The sequence below is a fragment of the Caenorhabditis elegans genome, chromosome X, assembly GCF_000002985.6.
Source record: "Caenorhabditis elegans chromosome X".
Lineage (NCBI taxonomy): Eukaryota > Metazoa > Nematoda > Chromadorea > Rhabditida > Rhabditidae > Caenorhabditis > Caenorhabditis elegans.
The window spans coordinates 12,900,864-12,921,149 of NC_003284.9; the positions used below are offsets into that span (position 1 = coordinate 12,900,864).

The following is a 20,286-nucleotide window of genomic DNA, read 5'->3' on the forward strand; positions in this document are numbered from 1 at the left end:
GGTCAACTGGGAAGAGCAAAAAACACTGCTGCTCTTCCAGTGACCTGATGACCTTTACAATTCAAGACATCACATTCGTGAAATAATTCCAACCTTCTGTTAAATTTTATGTGAATTCATTAACATATTTTTTTAATTTTTCTTATTGTTAGCCTAATTAAGCTATTTTTAAGTACGACAGGCATTGTCGACATTTTTTCATATTCCTTAATACATAAATCTCGTTTTCTGGCAGCAAAAAATCCCCAAGATCTCTTCAATAAAAAATTGGCTTTTGTTTGAACCACCACGGAGCACGTGAAATTGTTATGAGAACACGTGTGAACTCTGAGAGAAATAACCCGAGTGGAGATGCAGTGTCACTTTGAAATTTTTTTTGGAGTTGTCCGAAGAAGGCTAAAAGTTGAATTTGCCCAGCTCACAAGAGACGAGAGACATTTATTTGCTCAAACTGTGCTTCTGGTTTTTGGTTCATTTCAGCGACCCAATGCAATTCATAATTTGCATTCCTTTTTCCGCATCTCTCGCAAAAATTCCTTGGTCTCGATGGAAAAACGCTGAAGCCAAAACTCTATCCCATCGCAATTTCATGCATTTCAAAGTGATACAATGTTCCACATTCTCACGTCTGAGTTCAATTGGTTGACAAAAAGTTGTGTTTCAGCCGATAAGTTTCATGTGACCTTATAATAGTTCCAAGTAATAGTTCTCTAGAGATTCAAGAAAACACTCTTGGTAGTTAGATATTGACATATTATTTGCTTCTTGAGCTAAGGTATTTTTCATGAGAAAACAACCCTTCAAACTATCAAATAGTGTTTTGTTTTATCATCTATTTGCAGGTTTTGTGTGTTCAGGACAAGATTATCACATAGTTTCTTTCTTAATCCAAATCCATTTTTCTTTGTGAGATTTTTTCAAAGAGGTAGGTTGCACATTTCTTCATGCTTTCCACTTTTCGTGTTTGCAAAGCTCACATAATGTCGAAAGTTGTTAGCTGATAAACATGTATTATGCGAATTTGATGCTACTTGTTTTATCTTGATTTTTTTCTTATTTAGGTAGAAGAAGTTGTTCAACTTCTGAAAATGTGTTGGAAATCCCAACCGAGTTATATCTGCAACTTACACAAAACATTTGGTATAAACAACGCATTTTCCTAGTGTTTCGAAGATCTTTTCTGTGTTTGTGTCTGAAATTCAACAACAATGTGCTTCTTTCTCTGAAACCACTTACTGTATTATTTTTGCGAAATGGTCAATGTGCGACCCCCTTGTAAACATCTACCCAGAATCTATGAATGCGAATTCTGTTTCTTGAAACGCGGGGCAGGAGTGAGCCCCCATAGCCATTTATTCAATTATCGCTCATATTTCGTCCTTCTCGTCTTCACATCTTCTTCTTCTTCTTCTTCTTCGTTGCTGCCTCCTTCGTTTTCATATTTTTCCTACTTCTTCGTTGCCTTCTTTGTTGATCACGCAACTCTTCTACGGTCAGGCATCCAGGCAAACGACTACGCCGAATCTCGTCGCCCACGGACCAATTGCTATTAAGACAAGCATCTGCGCATTCATCTTCTTGTGTCCCTGCCCCCCCTTACTCTCCAAATTTCTTCGTGCTTCTCTCTTGCTTTTGCCTTCAGCTTATGGATGGAAATCGGTTGTCTTTCCCCGCTTGTTGTGGATGTGTGTATGGGCGATGAAGACGAGAGGGTCTAGTGTTCATTATGTATTTGAAATGTGTGTGTACTGGTTTTGGAGGTTTCAACGCAAGTGGTGGTCGCGGCGGAGCACTTCTCTGCAGCATCCGCTTCGATTTGGCAATTTCATGATTTTTGTATGAGCTTGGGTGTTGTTAATTTTGGAATGAATGCGTAGTTGGTGGTTATGACACTGGGGCACTGTTTTGGCTAAATTTTCATAGAGTTTTTTATAAATCAAGGTTGAACCTTCATACGAAGGGCTCGGCTTCTAGCTCGTAACGGAATAGTTAATTTTCAAATAAATCACATCAAGTCATTAAAATGGTCGCTGAAAACCAACTGACTTCGATGTTAGCCACTATACTATTATACATATTATATTTTGAAAAATCCAAATTTTAGGTACGCGGGTTTATTTCGTTAAGTTTGAAACCTGAAAGTGAAATTCGAAAAAACCCAGTTAATCCCGACTTTTAGATCTAAACATTTTTACGAAATTTATTTTTGGGATAAAATAATCAGCAAATCAATTGAAATTGATTATACTCAAAGTTGAAATTTGAAACATTTTAAATCAAGTTTTTGAAATGAAATTCTGATTATTTGTGCACGAGACCCATACATAGACATTTTTTCAAGAAATAACGGGAAAATGTTCGAATACGTTAAGATATTAATATTGACTGTGGAAAAACAGAGTTAAAAACTGATAAATGTACAATATTTCAATGAAAAACAGGTGACTTCTTATAAGGGTACTTTTCCTTTTCTACCCCGCATTTTTCTGGAACATTTTCTTGGATAAAAACGTGAACTTTTTTCTTTAATTTAGGCTTAGTAATTTTGTTTTCTAAGCCTAAAAATGAAAACAGTATTAAAATGAACATTCACGTGAGAATTAAAATTGAATAATTCAATGTTTTGAATATTCTTTTTGCGGGGTAAAAAAGGAAAAGTACCCTTATAAGTTATGGTACAGAGCAACAAGTTTTCAATCATTTGTAAAGTCGTCAAAAACTACTTATTTTCCCATCAGTGTTTTGAATTATTATCTTGTTGATAAAACCTTTTTTCCGTTTTCAAATTAAAACTGCTTCTCCTTCATTCGTAGAAAAAATTCAATTTCTCCTCCAGTTCTATTTTTTCCTCAGTTTTAATTTTTCACTTATTTTTTCAAGATTACACAAATTTTTATTCTTTCTTCCGCTGCTATTCTGTGTTTGTAATGTGAAAAGAAGAACAAAAGGATGGATGAATCCATGCAGCAGTCCATACATTCACCACCCCAAATTTCTCTGCCTTTTTTCCACTTCTTCTACTCTCTTCTTGTTCCTGACTCTATATTTCTCGCGAAACATTTTCTCTCGCTTCGTCCAGCAGTAGCAGCAGCAGCAGTCCGAATGACCTTTGTGTCGGTCGGTGGGGCCCCGGCTAGTTTGCACTTCGAGGAGCGTTTCCTCCCGAGTTCATAAAATTGTAACGAGACCAGCTGAATTTGTGGGTCATCGACGATCACTAAACCCTTTTTTGGGTCTTTCATGTTTTGCATTGTAGGCTCAGATAGTTAATACTCGTATAAAAATACTGTGATTTCCAAAGTGAGCTGAACTACAGAAGTGAAAAAAACGGCATATTTTGAAATTAAAATATTGGACTTATTGACTTCCCAAAAACATTTTAAAGTACCACTCCATTTGTATTATTTGCAACGACTTGATTTTTACTAGAAATGTATAAAATGAACCCTGGTTTTGAGCTAGAGATTTCATACGCCGAATGCTAAAAAGCTCATCAAATCCTACTTTTAATAAGTTCATGGTCAACTGGTGTGTTACGAATGACCGCCGGACAGTAGGCCAACTGCTTTTTCGCTCACCTTTCGAATGTATGTGTGTGTGTGTGTGTTGTTTGCAAACTGTAAAATGTGCCTTGGCGACTGCGGCGACGCATTTCTGCCGCCAGCCGGCCCCTCTTTTTTCTATGCACTCGAAGCGATTTTTTCTCGAGTCAAGTCGCATCGCATTGCAATTGAATCGACAAACAGTCGTTCGCATGTTATATATTATTGTAGGTTGTTGGTTTCTGCTGGATAAGCTAGCCTTCATGTTTTTGGACTTACAGTTCTTTTTTTGAATCCCTCTTTCGGTGATGCGCAACAAAATTTAAATTCAGACTCCAAATTTCTGATTTCACGGTTCACAGTTGTTCGGCGTTCCCTTATTGCTCCACTGATTATTACTTACTTTTTTAATATCATTTTCTTGCTTTCTAAACCATGCTTCATTGACATTTACATTTCAAGCATGAACTTTTTTTATGTATTGCTTGAGTGGATAAAAGCTCCTCCTTTATATGAAACTAAGACCACAGCTAGTTTATGCATCCAGTTCACCTCAATTCCTTCCAATATGATGTCATATTTCAAAACTTTTCCTAGCTTGTTTCGCTCTAACAAGCAACGCGAAAAAAAACGACGAACTGCTAGTCAATTGAAAAAGCAGACATGAAAAGTGGTGCAGCCAATCTCTTTGTGTTTTTTCACACTAGGACTAATTGCTAAGAAGCAAACATGTACACTTTCCATAACTGTACAAAACATATGTCTTCTTTTTTCCGTATTCCTGCTCATTCTTTATTGTTTTCTCTCTGCAACTTCGGGCGAAGTTGCTATTACTCATTCATTCACCCCTTCACCTTTCTCCTGTTCTTTACCGAACAGCAACAATTTTTATTTTCCAACAGTTTCAAACTAAACAAACCAAACTTCAACCAGCATTCTGTCTCGGTCTCTAACAGGTTTCGGTTTGGGTCGTAAATTCAAGAATCCGTCCACCATCCGTCGTCCTCTTTTCGCCCCCCGGTTGATGATCACAACTAACCACCGAAGAATTTCTCAAAGGAGACATAAATTTTATTGAAGTCTTTGGTGACGTTGATGAATTTGAAGGCAACTCATGTAGCGTGTACAATAACATAGAGAAACTCTTGAAGTTGATTTTTATTTTTAAAATATCAATTCACCTGAAAGCACCTGTACATTTTTCAGCGTTTACATTTTTCTAAAAATATTTAATTCAAAATTCAAGCTTGACAATAAATTCCGGAACTATTCCAACATTTTAATGATCCTACTTCATTTCCTTTGCCTGAAGCATTCCGTTTGCTTGAGCAATTTAAAACAGTTACACGCTTTTCATTAATACTCACAAATTAGCATCGTCAGAGACCAGTCCTTCTTAATTTCTGCAAATATGAGTCAGAGACCAGGTCCCATAGACCTGGCTTACTATTTTTCTCGCCGCGCGCGTTTCCGCCGTTTATTTGCTTTCCGCACCTTGTACTCTCTTTCGAAATCCAGCATCATCACACCGGCGGACACTATGATGACCAATCATTCCGGGGTTAAAAAAGAGACTATTCGCAATCTTTCGAAATTGTCAAATTGTTTGTCGTACATTACGATTATTATTGTTTTATTATTTGAGCGAGCTTTATTCCGCAGCGGCGCCGCATCCATTACGCTATTCTTTGCTTCACATGACTACCTAGCCAGAAACAAGCATAATCGTTCTTCCATCTGGTCCTCTTCAAAGTGTGATGTCGTTGGATTCTTCAACACATTTTCCAACAAACAGACACCAATCCTATAATTACCAGCAATTTTTGATTGTGCGAATGAAGTAGACATGGAACCTACATCACAGAAAAAAGAAAGACGTCGCGCTTAGCAGTTTTTTGAATATTGTTTCAAAAGTTTTGGTCAGTAGAGCATATTTGATTTGTTTCTGAAATTCAAATTTGAAAAGCGAATATGTTTAGAGTTGGTATTGTCCCAGATTTAAATTCGCTAGAAAGCCAAGCCGTTTTTTTTTTTGAAAACGTGGATATTCTATTTTGTATGTTATGCTGAACATGAGGATCCGTTAAAATTACAGTTCAAAGCTTAATAAAATATCTAAGTTATTTTTCAATCGAAACACTACAGTACCACTTTTTCTCCAAAGGTATTAAACCCTATTTGCCAAATTTTCCAGCTTATATCTCAGTTATAGTTTGTTCCTTGAAACTTGTTAACCGGCCATGTATTTTAAAATTTTTTTTTCTATATTTCAGTTTATCGTGGAGTTTAGTTATTGATATCTTCAAAAGCAACGGAGGTATAATCTGTCAAAGAAAAGTGAACTGGTGGAATACTAATAGAGGAAATACGGTATGGCAATTTATACCAATTTGTTTTACATTTCCAACTGTTATACTGCATACTATATATTAAACAACATCATTTCGATTTCGAATTTAAATTTTAACCTTGACAAATTAATCGTTTTCCCGCTTTTTTCATTATTTTAGGTAGCAGTTCTAAAATCGAGGCTTTACACTCTGTGAACTCCAGACTGCTATAAATTTAATGATGACTTCTTGAATTCAAATTCTAACCTAAATAAACCCATTCTAGCTGCAAATAGAGCAAAAATCGACATCAAAGTCTATAGCTTCTCACTTCTTGTGGCTTTTTAGAGAAGCAAATGACGCGAGCAGCATCCCCCTAGGGGTCCACCTAATTGTTCATTATGGATCCACGCTATAATTTTTCAACACATCATTGTTCGTCATAAGTCAACTCCTACATGTCTGACAATTATTGTCACCAGCTGAAACAAAAATCCTCATCACACCCACTAAAGTGTTACCTCATAATTTATCAGGTGCATTTGACGAGCCGTTTCCGCCTGTTACCTACATTTGAAAATCAAAGTCTGATATTCGAAAACAAAACTTGTTGCAGTCTAGTTATTTCTAAATTATTTTAGTTATTTATTGTATCTTTTCAGATTCTTGCCAGTATTTATAGATTTTTTTTGATTTCAAGATTTTTTTTGCGAGATAACTTTCTTTTTCATATTTATTAGAAATTCCCATAGACGAATATTTAAATTAACCCTACATAGATGTTTCATTTTTCTCTTTATGTCCTTATTTTTTTAAATTTTGTCATACAATGTTTTTATATTTTATTTTCACCCCTCTCCGTTTGACTCGCAGTTCTCTCAATTTTCCCCCATTTTCGCTTATATGCCAGTCAAAAACTGTGGCTACCACTATCTCTGTTTCTTTTTTTTTGCCCGCCATTTTGTTTCTTCTCTCAACTATGCCCCGTAACTTTCTCCTTAAAATCACATGTTTCATGATCGTTTCGCCATTTTCTTCTCACTTTTCTTCCGTACGTTCTTTTCCAGTTCCGAGTTTAGAACTCTTTTTGTTTCAGCTTTTTATAAGTTCTTGGCTTCAACCAAACATCAGAGAAACCTGCAAACTTGCAACTTCAACTGAAAGGTTAGTTTATTTTGGTTTCGGATGTCAATGACATAGATAATCAGGAAATTTGATGAGAAACATTAGTGATACTCGCCTCCAGAGCGGTCAAGCTGAAAATTAAACCAATGCAGCTATTTTTAAAGTCGCACTTTTGAAAGTTTTTGATAGGTGTTTAAAGTTTACCGGTTTCACTACTGTACGATGCGTTTATTTTTCCATTAAATTGATCAAAATGATTAGATTTTTGAACTGAAGAGCTTGTGAGGAATATTTCATGTTATCTCTGTAACATATAGAGCACCGAGAATTCAAATTCTCAGAAAAAAATCAGATATGTGCCCCATAATTTGAAAATAATTTTGCATTGAGTTCATACATTAGTTTTTTTTGTAATAAAATCTTATTGCGCATTCTCTAATGAAACTCGACAACTCTAATATGAGCCTAAACAAGTTTTTTTGCAATCAAAAAGTTTACAAATTAGAATCTTACATCTCACATGTGGAATTTTCAATTAGACCAAAGTCTCAGATCATATGTCTAAACTCATGCACGCTATAAAATGTGAATTCAACCCTCGAAACACGAGGGTCTTCACCGGGTTGTAGTTGTTGTATACGTGCCGGTAAACTGGTCAATCGACTCGATTTTATAACCTATAATTGTATCGACCGGTCCCCCCCCCCCCCCCCTCTCTTCACATTCATCCTTCCTTTTCTTCTACATCTTCATAAAAATGGAAAAGAATAAAACACACATACATTTTTATTGGTCCAATGGAAAGAACATGCTCCAGTCGCGAATTCATTTTTTTTTCTTCCTGCAAACGCCACGCGAGTCCAATTTCTCACGTAGAGTCCTTTCGAGCAACATCCGATACTTTGAGGCGCGCCCCTCATTTTCCTGTTTCCCTCCATTTTTATCCGCTCGTGTTTTGCCAACATGGTTCGGAAACATTTCCAAAAGTTTCATTTTGCGTTTCCATAAAGTGCAGCTAGCTTACATCATTTTTCAACATGCATAAACAATTACCAGTGCCTGGTACTAGTTGTGTAGGTAAAATGGTTGGAGTCATTTTTTTCCAATAATTATTACCCACAACAAATTTTTTTTACAAACTTAAGCATTTATTTTTTCACAAACATTATAGTAATTTAATCTTGAAAAGAAAAAGTTTTAAAATCAGCTTTTGAAACAAGTGAACGTTGAACGGGAGTTTATTTGCAAAGCGGTTTCTCATTACTCGAAAATCTTTCTAGTTTGATTCATCAGTAAAAAAAAAGAGTTGGCCTCCACTGTGTTGTCTATTATACCTGCCCCTTCTTGCCCTCACAAACACACTGACACTCGTACTTGCATCTTCATACTTTGGAATTGTTGACCTATTGCCCGCTGCCGCGGGAGTTGTTTCGGAGATCGCTAATTCATTTTTTTTGTGAATAAAAAGTTGAAACACTTTTCTAAACAGCAGAAAGACCGGAATTAACAAACCTTAAACTTTTTTCATATAAAATACATAGAAGGAACAGTTGCGGTAATTTTGATTTTCCGATATCAAAAATTGCATTTGCCCTGTTAAGTTCACGTGATTCGTTCTTGGGTTCATTTCGAAAGAGTGTCAGTGTGGAAGTGTGGAAACACATTAGCACATAGGACATATTAATTTAAAAATTAGGACGAAGGAATTATTCGGAATCGAACAGGAATTGATAAGCGAACGTCTTTTTCCAGTTCAAATATAAATGTCTTACTATTAGCTATTTTATCAGAAATAACTTCCTGTATTAGAACATAATGCCTTTTTAATGTGTAGTTTGTAGTTACATTGCACAGCTTACATGGATAATAATGGATCCCACACGTCCGTATGTTCCACACATGTTGTAAATTTACTGCTGTCAATAGTATTTAAAAAAAATTGACTGAATTACTGTGAGGGCATCAGCATTCTGATGATACCTTCAGCTTCAAAATGTAGATATTATTTGACAATACTCCGGAATCCCCCTTACAAATTCGACAATCCTCAACACCTGTCTTTTCTCCTAAATTACAAGGGTTTCTGCCCTGTCGACTTTATAATTAAGCGTGCCTTTAACAACATGACCCAAATGGCTCCCTCCGCACCTAGTGGCGGCGCCCGGCGCTCACTGTACGACCTTCGTTCGCACATATCCCCTCCCGGAATGAAAAGGATAGAATGAGAGAGGTGGGGAAATGGAAAGAGGTGCCTGAAGAACAGATGACGCCGCTCGTATAGAAAGACAACACACATACTCACACACACACACATAGAAAACACCAGTATCCCTCGGAATCAACCGACTGCTTGTATGTTTCTTTATTATACTTAATCTGTCCCTCACAAACAGATCTAGAATCTACAACAACAGCACTATGCCTTTTTTGTTTGCTAGTGATTTTATTTATTTAAACCAAAGCAGATATACATTAAATCTGTTCGATTATGAAGTGAATTTGTTTCTAGCTAATTAATATAGATTTTTGTTGGATTTAAGATTGGTACCATGTCCAGACACCAATTTCCGTTCTTATTTTTTACTACTGTACATTAAAAGAAGCTTACATCCGGCAAGTGTTCTCAACTAGCTAGTTTGTTGATGAGTTCACTAAACAGTTGTCGCATGAGTTAGGTTAGCTGATGGTGTTCTCCGGTCTTCAATGAATTTTTTTAAATGTAGTTCTCTTTTTTAAATCAGTTAATTCTCGAAACCAAATATTCTAGAAAAAAGTGCATTTGAGAGAGCACAAAAATAACAAATGAGGGAAACCGAGGCGATTTGTCAGTTTTCGTTTTCCATTTCAATTTCCACCCAATTCTTCTTATCTCGATTTTTTTTTTCGTTTCTACTTTCAATTTTTCCCCTTTTCCCTCGAAAGCGTCAGTTTCATCGCGATGACCCTTACTGGCACCAATTTCCTGATGTCTTTGTTTTGTTTCCCAATTTCTGATTTTGCATTTCTGGAAAATTTTTTGATTTGATGGATCCAAAATGCAAATCCAGTAATAAATCCAGAACCTATAAATCTTGGTTACAAGATGCCGGATACACGTAAAAGCGGTGCTATAAAAATAGACATTGAGATTTTGAATTCACGATTCTCCAATAACTCAATCTAAGCTTACTGTAGATCTACTGAATTTCAAGGTATGAGTGAGGAGGTTGGTGATTTTTTTGCAAAAATAGCATTAGCATTGAGTTTTGAATTGGAATTTTTTGTGTTTGCTTGTACGGAATTGCAATTGTTAAAATTTTTCCACAATTGTTAAAAACTTGATTTTAAAAAAGTGTTTTTTTTATTGAAAAATTTAAGTATTTTTGTAGATCTTATAAGATCATCATGATCAGAGTTTTTGAAATACCTGCAAATCTAACAAAAAATCCGTTTAAAATACTCAATTCTGATGTCATATGAAACGCTCAATTCGATCAATTCGACATTTCGCAGACAAACTTAAACCTCCTATCTCGAAACTCAAAGCACGTGACCGATGATCATGCGGCTAAACTGCTCTATCGGCTCCTCCACGTGCCTAGTTACGAGTACGACCTTCCGGTGTGCCAATGCTATAAAAAATGCAAGGTAACAATTTCCAATTTACATTATATGTATATTGAAGCTTCTAGTGAGTTGTTTTTTAGAGCAAAACGTGGTAAAACTGGACAAATTCGAGAGAGTTGGAGTGATATCATTTCGTTGTCAGATAAGAAATGCAAACAAATTATGGCATGTCCATTTATTCTTATTCAAGTATTTTAATTTCATAATCATGATACATAGAAAACATTTGAGCTGTTTCTTGAAAGCAATGAGTTTTATAAATCTTCTTGTTTTTACATTACCCACCTGAAGTCTGAAATTAAGATTTAAAAAAAAAAATTTATAAAAAAAAAACAACACTTCTAAATATAAATTCTCAGTTGGTATTAAATAAGTTTCATGCTTCCAAGATCTTGCATACTTTCAAATCAACAAAGTAACCAACACCTTTAAAATAAATCATGGACCTTATCTAATCAGTCGACTACGTTATAGTTCACGCGAATTCTCCGATTATGTCGTTTTTCCACACTTCAAATAACACCACATTTTCCTGGACAATTTTTGCATTTTTTTTTCAGTTTTCAAAGTGTTGAAAATTAATTTTTCTAAAGTTTCGCTTCTCAATTCAGTTCACCGAAGTGATGATTCAGAAAAAAAAATAACAAAATGGAATTAGAAAGATGCGAAAACGAATGAATAAATAAACATCCGAAAGCTTAAAACCTGTTCCTGCCTGCCTTTCCATCTCTTCTACAGTCCGCTAATAACAAACACAATTTGCTTCCTTTGATCACTTTTCTGCTATTTATGATTCTTTAGCAACTTCCAAATAAGATTCGTTCCACACAGTTCAACATTTTTATTCAATTCCCATTTTGCCTGTTCGGCTGGTAATAGCATTGTGTTTTTATGTTTATGAGGAAATTTTTATTGCAACTACCATTTTGTTTCTAAGTTAAGAAAGAAATTTTATTCATGTTCTTCATAAAAATTATTTGAACCAAAGCGAGGTCACTTTAAAAAAAACTAGTGAATACTATTTCTTTAAAAATCTAAGCAACGCATCCATTCATACCAAACTATTTTTTCATTTTCGTCGCCCATTTCCCATTCCATCAATCACGTTAGTCTGGCATAGACGGAGTGACAAGTGATTAGATCGGATATAAACAGTATCCTCAAAACATGCGGAGAAACAAGTAGGCGAGCGAATGTGGGGAAAAGGGTCATACAAACTGACACGGAGAGGAATAAGACGGTGTGTTGTTGTGTTTGAGGATCCAGACCGATTTAGATCAAGACAATGTTCGCGTTGTGTTGTAGTGTTTATGAGTATTCGTTAGTCGGTATTTTCTAGTAAAAATTGAATTCGAAACAATATAGTTTTTGATGTTTCCTCGCTGTAATCCGAATAATTTTTTGATATTTTGATTTGTCATAGAGAATTTCGGGTACTTGTGTATTACATGCCCTCATTTTAAAATTGAATTTTTATGTTATGAAAAATTATGAAAAACATGTGGTTTTTTTGTTGTGTTTTTATGCTTAGGAAACATTTATTTCTAAGCCTGCAAGGAAGAAATCCATATCACGTAATTTCCGAACAAGACCATGAAATACACAAGTACCAAACTTCATATTGAAAATAAAATTCTAGTCTACCGGATTTGCGCAAAACCGTTCAGAGATTTTCAGAGAAAATTTGAAAAGTTCCAAGTTTCCAATAACATGAGATTCTGAAAATTATTTTTCACATGTCATTCATTGAAACTATTTTGAAAACATAAAGATATATTGCAAGACTTCTTCTCATCTTTCCTGGATTTTATTTTGATCTGCTGAAACAATAATCGTTCAATTTTCAGGCTGTAAGGATGTACTCCGCTACACCACCTTCTCAGCCTCAACCAAAGCAATCGCGGCAACAACAGTACCCTTCTCAACAGCCACCGGCCTACAACTACCCTCATCAAGGATATGGCCAAATGGGACAAATGGGACATGGAAGTTTGCCGATGGATACTCGAGGAATTCAGCAGCAGCCGCAAAATATGGGAACAATGATGGGACGGCAAGTTCCACTGCAGCAACAAGCTGCCGCCGGGCAAATGAATGCCCATGGAATGCCTATGGATAACCGATCTATGAACAGTGGCCAGATGCAGCATTTGGATAACCGCATGGGATCTCAACAAATGACGACTAATCAAAGACCGATGGGAATGGAAAGTCACAATATGGGCCAGCTAGGAAACAATCAAATGGGATCCATGGGAAGCATGAACAGCTCAATGAGCAACTCCATGGCGTCTATGGGCGGTATGATGAGTGATCGGACGATGGGTACTCAGCAACATCAAATGATGGGACAACATCAACAACAACAATCGTAAGTTATCAGTGTTGTGATGATCGTTCTTTGTGTGATCTAAATGTACTCCGACATTTCTTAAAGTGCAAATTATTGCTTTTAGTAATGATCATTGAAGTTTCATACTATATTTTTGGGTTGTCATACTAGCACAAAAAGTATCTTCCGTTTGTAGTCATAAGTCGTTGGCGGTTTTGACCTTAACCTTAAAATTAACCGAAAGGGCACTTTTCTAAAATAGGTGTAAGTAGTATTTAAGGAAAGTTATCACATTTTTTCGAACATGCTGAAAGGCAGTTCATGACAGCTTGTCCAGTTTGAACAGAAACACGTTTTTAATTTTGTACCCTAAAACTAAGAAATCAAACTTTCAAAAACATACTTTTTTCTTAAAATCTGAACTGTAGGAGGTTTTGGTATTCACTCAGAAATGTTTAAAATCACTTCAAAGAGTCTTCACATTTTCACATTTTCCGTCCGTCACAGTCATCCTCCTTCTCCACTTTAATGCTCATTGTTGAAAGTGTGATATCCCGCATGCATCTCCTTCAAAAACATCACGTGACCATATTTTCTAGTACACCAAGTTCAGACATCTTTGCTGAGCAAACATTTGAAGAAAAAAAACTAGTCTGGGTCTTGTGACTTTTGCATGCTCTCAATTGCATGAAAAGTGCAATAGGATAAGATGTTTCTCAACTATAACTGCTTCAAAGGTTTCCTTCTCTCGCCAATACCATTCCTGACGAGTTATAAAATAGTCAATACACAACAACTATACAGGAGAAGTCTAGGAAGATAAATATTTTTCATTTTCAAAGCCTCATTATTATTATTATCATAATCGTGTTTTCCAGACGTCTGGAGCTTTAGTCATTTCCCGCATGTAGGAAATTTTTAAAGAAATTTTAATCTTTGGATTTCACCTTAACCAACTTACTTTAGCATTTAAATTACTAGTTCCTTGATACATTTTTTGAAATTATATTCTCAGCGGAACCAGTCTGTGGAACAAGTAATTATATTTACACTTTTCCCCTGTATTTTCTCTAAGTCTCGCGTATTACGGTTCCATCAATGGTGGAAAATACAAAATATAGAAGCGAGTTTATTTTTTCAATGTTCCTGCTTTCAATGTTTTCTCCATGTATGCGTTCTCCGTATTCCCCTTCCTTTCTCCCTATTTTCCATCAAAACGCCGTTCCAGGGACTAGTTGTTTTCGCAAGTGGTCCTGACCACAGATATACTAGAGATGTGCACATAAACACAACTTTATCGTCGTTCACCCGTCTTTCCAGATAAGTGGGCCCCCCGTCTTCTGGTTCATATATCTCAGCCGTTCCCCCTACGTTCTAGTAGATTTTCTCCTTCTTCTGTATGTTGTTCATGACTTAGCGAAAACTTGTTTTGAGAATCACGTTTTCTCCTTATTCTTGGCAGTCCGTGTTCCAGTGATGTATGATTCGCTAGAAGGTCTAATAGATCACACGTGTTTTTTTTTCAGTCGTCTTGTTTTTTCTACTTACTTTTAAAAACTCACAACAACACATCGCTGTTATTACTGACTCATTACTTGTTTTGTTTTCAGTACCAGCAACCCTGGCAACAATCAACAAATGCAACGTATGATGAACCCACCAGCGTACTCGCAACAGGAAAAACAACGCATGGAACAGTACCAACGGCAACAACATCAATCCCAGGTAAAAAGAATAACACAAAACATATTTTGTTTGGCAAATATTTTTGTTAGAATTTCCTCTTTAGTGCAGACATTATTATTGTTTATATGTATTGTCAAAATAAAAATGGAATAGTGAAAACTAGTGAGCTACAGTAGATTCTAGAAAAAAAAAAACTATTGTTTGTTATTTTGCAAATATAATTTATTTTAACCTTATTATTATAGGGTAGCTTCGAAATGAGATAGGCAACTCAAACTCAGAAAAAAAAGATGCAAGATTGATCAACACTTCAGTCAGCAGTTCGAAAAGTCAACCTATTTGAAATCCCATTCCGAATGACCTGAAAAGTGTATAGATGCTAACTACACCACGCCCCATTAGAAATTTCGAAAGCGAAAACGGAAGGTGTACGTATCTCTCATAGTCCGGACGAGATTTGGTTGCGTTTGCAGAAAGCACTTTTCAGGGACTAGTGTATCCTTTTTACTAAGAATGTGCCTTCCGATTGCCTTTCTATTTTTTTCAACCCCCGTTCGTCACACTCAGTGTTAGATAACCACTTCACTTATTGTGTCTAGACGCTTACTATTAGTCACTGATGAATGTTTTTCTGTACTTTCACAAAATGAAAACAAAATATATTCCAATTGCAGATGCAAAGCTACCAATCTCAAATGCAGCAATCTATGACCCCAGTAGTTCAAGCCCCGGCTCCAGCAAAACCGGCACCGAAGAACAACTCTAGGAGGAAGAGAACAGTCAACAAAGCTAATCTCGATGAGCCTACTCAGGTTCCGGCTCCGAATTATCATTTCCAACCACCACCAAGCTATGGATATCAGCAGGTACTAAAATTGTTAAAAATTTATTTATATTTAATTTTACAATTCTAGAACAACAATATGATGGGAAATCCCCAAGTAAGTGGACATCAAATGGCAGGTGGACAACAACAACTCCAACACCATGCAATGATGCATGGTGGTCCTGGAGGCTCGCAGAGCCAGTATCCAAACACAAAGTAGGTATCTTGTTGCATAGAGAGGAACGTTCGTGCACCCCTCAATTATGCTTGCATCTTTGTGTCGAATAACTAATTATACGAAATTTCATTTTGCAGGTCATCGGAAATGGTGCGCTTAGAGCTTCGTAATTCCATTCAGGCCAAACAGCAACAGCAGAAGCAGAAGGAGCAGCCACCAATGGATCAACAACGTAAGTTTTGTTTTCGACGTTTTTAATAACTTTTGACTGACTCAAGATATTTATAATTTAGCATGTAAAAGTTGTGGGCTTATGAGATATTCAGACACACATTCCTTGCAAAATATGACGTGACTGGTGGGTAGAGAAAAAACGGAAATGATAAATAGTGATGTTGGTAAACAGGACACAAATAGCTGATCAAGTTTTTGTTTGAAAAGCGAGTAGGATAGGGATGGCGAATGAAAACAACTTGAGTTCCAGGAAAAAAAAGAACTAGGCTGGTCAATCTCACTGTTTTTTTGGAAAAGTGTCTGTGTGCCATTGGCGTAAATATTTTTGTTCTAAGAAAGCGTGAAGCCTACAAATTCGTGATTTTGTTATGTGCGGATTTGTCACAGCATACTGTAGTTGGACACTTTCAAAATGAAATAGTCATGGAAAATAACATATTTCTTTGGGAATTTTATTGTTGATACGAACCAATTCAAGGTTCTGAAAATTGCAAAATGAGTCTTTACACAGCTTTTTTAGAGGAACATTCAAAATTCTTAAAACCCCTAGGTTGGCTTCAGTGAAGCGTTTCTTCACAAAAAATTCTTCGTGGAACCTAATTTCCCATTTTCTTCCTCTTTCCCACTTAAGACCCCCGTACTTTGATCCGTGTGCTCTTCGAGCAGGGACTAGTTTGTCAACATGGCAGTAAACAATAAACAAGTGACGAAAATTTCATGTAGCCACTTGATACGTGCATTCATGGATTTATATCGACCTCCCCACTAAAACAGCTTAAGACACACTTGTTTCATTTTACACACACCCCGCTTTCATCAAAATTTCATAGAGCATGTGGGAGGGGGGAAAGTTAAGACTTTGCTAAAACTTCGAAACAATGTTTTGTGGCTTATTTGATTTTCCTCCAGAATCAAAAGTTTGTATAACCAAACTTGGAAAGGCGTGAAGAGGTGAGAGGAATAGAGAGCAATTATGGTAGTAATGAAAAAAAAAAACATGTTGATGATGACCGCCGTGCCTTTTCTGTAAACGAACGGCGGCACGGCGACGCGACCGTCAGAAAAATATTTTTGTAGTTGTCGGAACTCTGCTGTGTGTGTGTCTGCTTGCTATAATAATGCGTGGATTTGTGGACTGCTACAGCTAGTGCTTGACGCCTGAAAAACATGTGTATCAGATACACACGTCTACAAAAATAAAAGAAAAACATACACACGTCTTCGTGTATTCGTCCGTTCTTTCGTGTGTGTGTGTGTGGTCAACAAAATGGGCCTTTTCCGACAAATAGGCTATTTGTCGCCGGCCGGCCGCTCACTCGATCTATCTTTCCTCTAACTCTTGCCTGTCGCCCCTCACTTTCCTGAAAACTGAACACTAAGAATTGAGGAGAGAAGCTAAAAACATAAAAACACGCCATTCTACACTTTGTATTTCAAAGTTCTGATGTGGGAGGAGCCAATGGGGCTGCCTAATATTTTCCAATTTTGAAAAAACTCCATTTATGAACGTTATTATGAAAAAATGTGTGTGAAAAATGTGTGCAGCTGTTCGAATGGTGTAAACATTTATCAGAGATTTTTTGAATATTAAGTTCTCTCTCTCTCTCATTCAGTTTCTGTTCATAATTGTTAGAATAGTGAAAACAATGAAACTTCCTCGTTCACCACATGACCTCGCCTGTTACTGTTATCAACTAAAGTGCTCCACTTTGTTTTTCACTCTTAAGCCCTCGGCGTTCGCTTATTATTTTTTCTTACATTTGTTTTCCAAACACCCAGGAACGCCTGGAAATACGAAAATAACGGAGAGAAATCGGAAATTCTCAAAATATGTACAAATCCAAATCCTTGCTTTTTATTCTGAGAACGCCCAAACCAACGTCACATAGAGTTGTGAGTTGGTCGGAAAATAGAAAGAACAACATGTTTCTACACAGGTAGACATGTTTTTATCATCAATTCTCACTTTCTTTATCAATATTAGTATTAATATACGTTTCTTTGCCACACAAACACTATGGTTTCTAGGCATCATCGAGCGCTGGTCTATGGGGTGGAGTCTGTAGTAGTAGTGGAGCAATAATAAAATCACTCTTGAATGCAAAAAAAAACATCGGTTATTCTGACGAATTCTCTTCACTTCTCCCGATCTCTCTTTCCACAGATAGGCACCGCCTTCCCATTTAACCCTCCCACTTGTTGATACCTTCTCAATTCATAATTCATTTCATCCCTACTTCAGATCGTGTACCAGCACAACAAGCTCAAATGCAACGTGCAATGCAACAAGATTCGTCGATGATGATGGGCAACCAAATGGGACAATACCAATACAGCCAAATGGGACAACCACCACACTATCATCAATCATCATCCATGGGCAACGGCATGGGACAAGCTCCACAAATGGGACAAGGTCATCCACAACAAATGCAAGAGATGGGAAGCTTTAATACTCCACAACCTCAAGTTCAAATTAATCAGAACACTCCTATCTCGAGCGTGGCTAGCACCAGCTCGGCGAGCAGCTTAGATTTTCCAAACGAACTTGGCTTTTTTGATATGCAGGTGAGAGTTTAGATACATGTCTTTGTCAGAATTTCATAGTTACGTTTGCAGGATCCAGAGCTTCCGGTTTCCTGCGATAAACTTGAGGAGAATCTAAAATCACTTACAGTTCATGACTTTGCTATTCTTGGACGTTGCGCGGTAAGCAAAAAAAGTTTTTTTTTCACAAAATAATTCCAACTTTTTTTCAGTTTGACTTTTCCAATCAACAAACGATTGACTTTGTCCGTCAAATTTTGCTGATGTGAAGCACATTTCATTTTCAGTGTTTCAACTTGGTCACTCCCGATGCATTACTCTCCCAGTTACTGATCTCCCGATATCCTGCTATCTAGTTACCAAATGCTTCTGCTTTTAGATTTTCCAATCACCAATTCCTCTGTATTTTGAAACTTGCGAGCTGTGCTCTCCAAAGCCAAAATTTGTCTTGTTTACTGTGTAAAAAACATATTTGAATCCATAATGTATTCTTTTGTTCATTTCCTAACTTAAAGAAAATCCTGTCGATATAGTGAACACTCATTTAGGAATAATGCCCCCCCCCCCATCAGCAGCTCGGTCTGTATGTCCTAGCCATTGCCTATTTTTGTCATTTCTCAATCTCATCACCTGAAAAATTCCAATCCTCACTAGTTTTACACAACATCCAAAACCTTCCAAATATTGTCCCAGTCTTTGTCAATCACTTTTTCGCTTTTAAAAACCATCTCTTTTGTATATCAAGGTCATATAGCATTCTAATATATTTGCCTCAATATTATTGAAAAAAAAAATTGAAAATCACAAAAAATTGAATATTAGTCACTAGTCTCTTTCAAGAATAAATACAAAAATTTGAAAAACAATTTCCTAATTGCTTCTCAGTACCAATCCTATAAATATATATATATATATATATATATAAATATTGTTTTTTATTCTAATTCGCATGTATAATCTGATAAAAGCAAATAAATTTTCATAAAATTTATTGTTGTTTTTCCAATCAAAACGAAAAATACAGCCCCAGCGGAATGAATGATGTGTGTGCGAGATTACATTTTCTGGGAAGATGTTATTTGGAAAATGTGAGCAAACTTGAAATGACATGGACAGTGAAAAACAAGCTTAAAATTTTTGAATTTAGCAAAACATTTGTCTTCGAGTAAAAATTATTGCTACAAATGACGTTTTTAAAACAATTTGAATATATTGTATAGGGATTGAACGATCAGAACATGAGGTACAAATACAATCAGATATAAACCAAAATTCTGTGCTCGGTTTTCCGAATTGAATGTAATTCCATTAAATGAAAAAAAGGGAAGCGGAGCTGTAAAGTTATATACAAGGTTCATTGAGATAAAAAAAGTTTACGCAGCGTGGATTTCCAACACACGAAAAACATTCTTACCCAATAATACGGTGGGAAATAAATTACGTAAAGGCGGGCCTGCAAAACTAATTAAACTTGCATTCGTATTATACCTCAAGACAGTGTGTGATCCCATTTTTGTATATTTACGTGTAATAAATCAATGGATTGTAATAACATAAAAACGTTAGGTATGGCTTCTTATAAATGTAACTACTTTTGTTCATTATTTACAGAAGTGCCGCTGCTCATATTAAAAATCAACTGCCAATAATTCCTGCTATAATAAAAACTTTTCTTTAGAATTGTGATATTTTTCACCAATGAACAAAAAAATGCTGCTTAAAATTTCATTTTACAGCTTTCAAAAAATTTACATTATTCTTGAGCTAATTGTAAGGTGGAGTTTTAACTTTTGAAGTTTCATAAGCAAACTAGAAAAAATTGAGTGGCCCGTGACGTGAAAAACTGTTAACTTTTCATTTTGGTATACAAACGACAACGC

The 20,286-nt window shown here is 36.1% G+C and overlaps 1 protein-coding gene and 5 non-coding genes across 9 annotated transcripts; 2 read left to right on the forward strand and 4 right to left on the reverse strand.

Moving 5' to 3' along the window:
* Window positions 1-3,606: 3,606 nt before the first annotated feature.
* On the reverse strand, window positions 3,607-3,662 carry K02A4.15. Its single transcript, NR_072330.1, has one exon. It is a non-coding gene; the product is annotated as an Unclassified non-coding RNA K02A4.15 (non-coding RNA).
* A 3,306-nt stretch (window positions 3,663-6,968) lies between these two features.
* pqn-18 lies at window positions 6,969-19,397 on the forward strand (the record flags this gene model as incomplete). 4 transcript variants are annotated; one of them, NM_001392865.1, is made up of 9 exons in its annotated part: window positions 6,969-7,036; window positions 12,451-12,974; window positions 14,546-14,660; window positions 15,296-15,487; window positions 15,536-15,663; window positions 15,763-15,857; window positions 18,102-18,427; window positions 18,479-18,568; window positions 18,619-19,397. In NM_001392865.1, the coding sequence occupies 8 exons, from the start codon at window positions 12,460-12,462 to the stop codon at window positions 18,673-18,675; spliced, it is 1,518 nt and encodes a 505-aa protein (NP_001379096.1). The 4 variants fall into 4 exon arrangements, with proteins under 4 accessions (NP_001379096.1, NP_001257203.1, NP_001257204.1 ...); NM_001270274.4 differs by lacking the exons at window positions 6,969-7,036; window positions 12,451-12,974 and having other exon boundaries at window positions 14,574-14,660; window positions 18,619-18,675; NM_001270275.4 differs by lacking the exons at window positions 6,969-7,036; window positions 12,451-12,974; window positions 14,546-14,660 and having other exon boundaries at window positions 18,619-19,386.
* C34E7.7 lies at window positions 7,807-7,940 on the reverse strand. The gene has a single exon (NR_072331.1). It is a non-coding gene; the product is annotated as an Unclassified non-coding RNA C34E7.7 (non-coding RNA).
* Window positions 8,309-8,448, forward strand: C34E7.8. The gene has a single exon (NR_072332.1). It is a non-coding gene; the product is annotated as an Unclassified non-coding RNA C34E7.8 (non-coding RNA).
* C34E7.5 lies at window positions 8,326-8,355 on the reverse strand. The gene has a single exon (NR_072333.1). It is a non-coding gene; the product is annotated as an Unclassified non-coding RNA C34E7.5 (non-coding RNA).
* On the reverse strand, window positions 9,026-9,165 carry C34E7.6. Its single transcript, NR_072334.1, has one exon. It is a non-coding gene; the product is annotated as an Unclassified non-coding RNA C34E7.6 (non-coding RNA).
* Window positions 19,398-20,286: the final 889 nt, after the last annotated feature.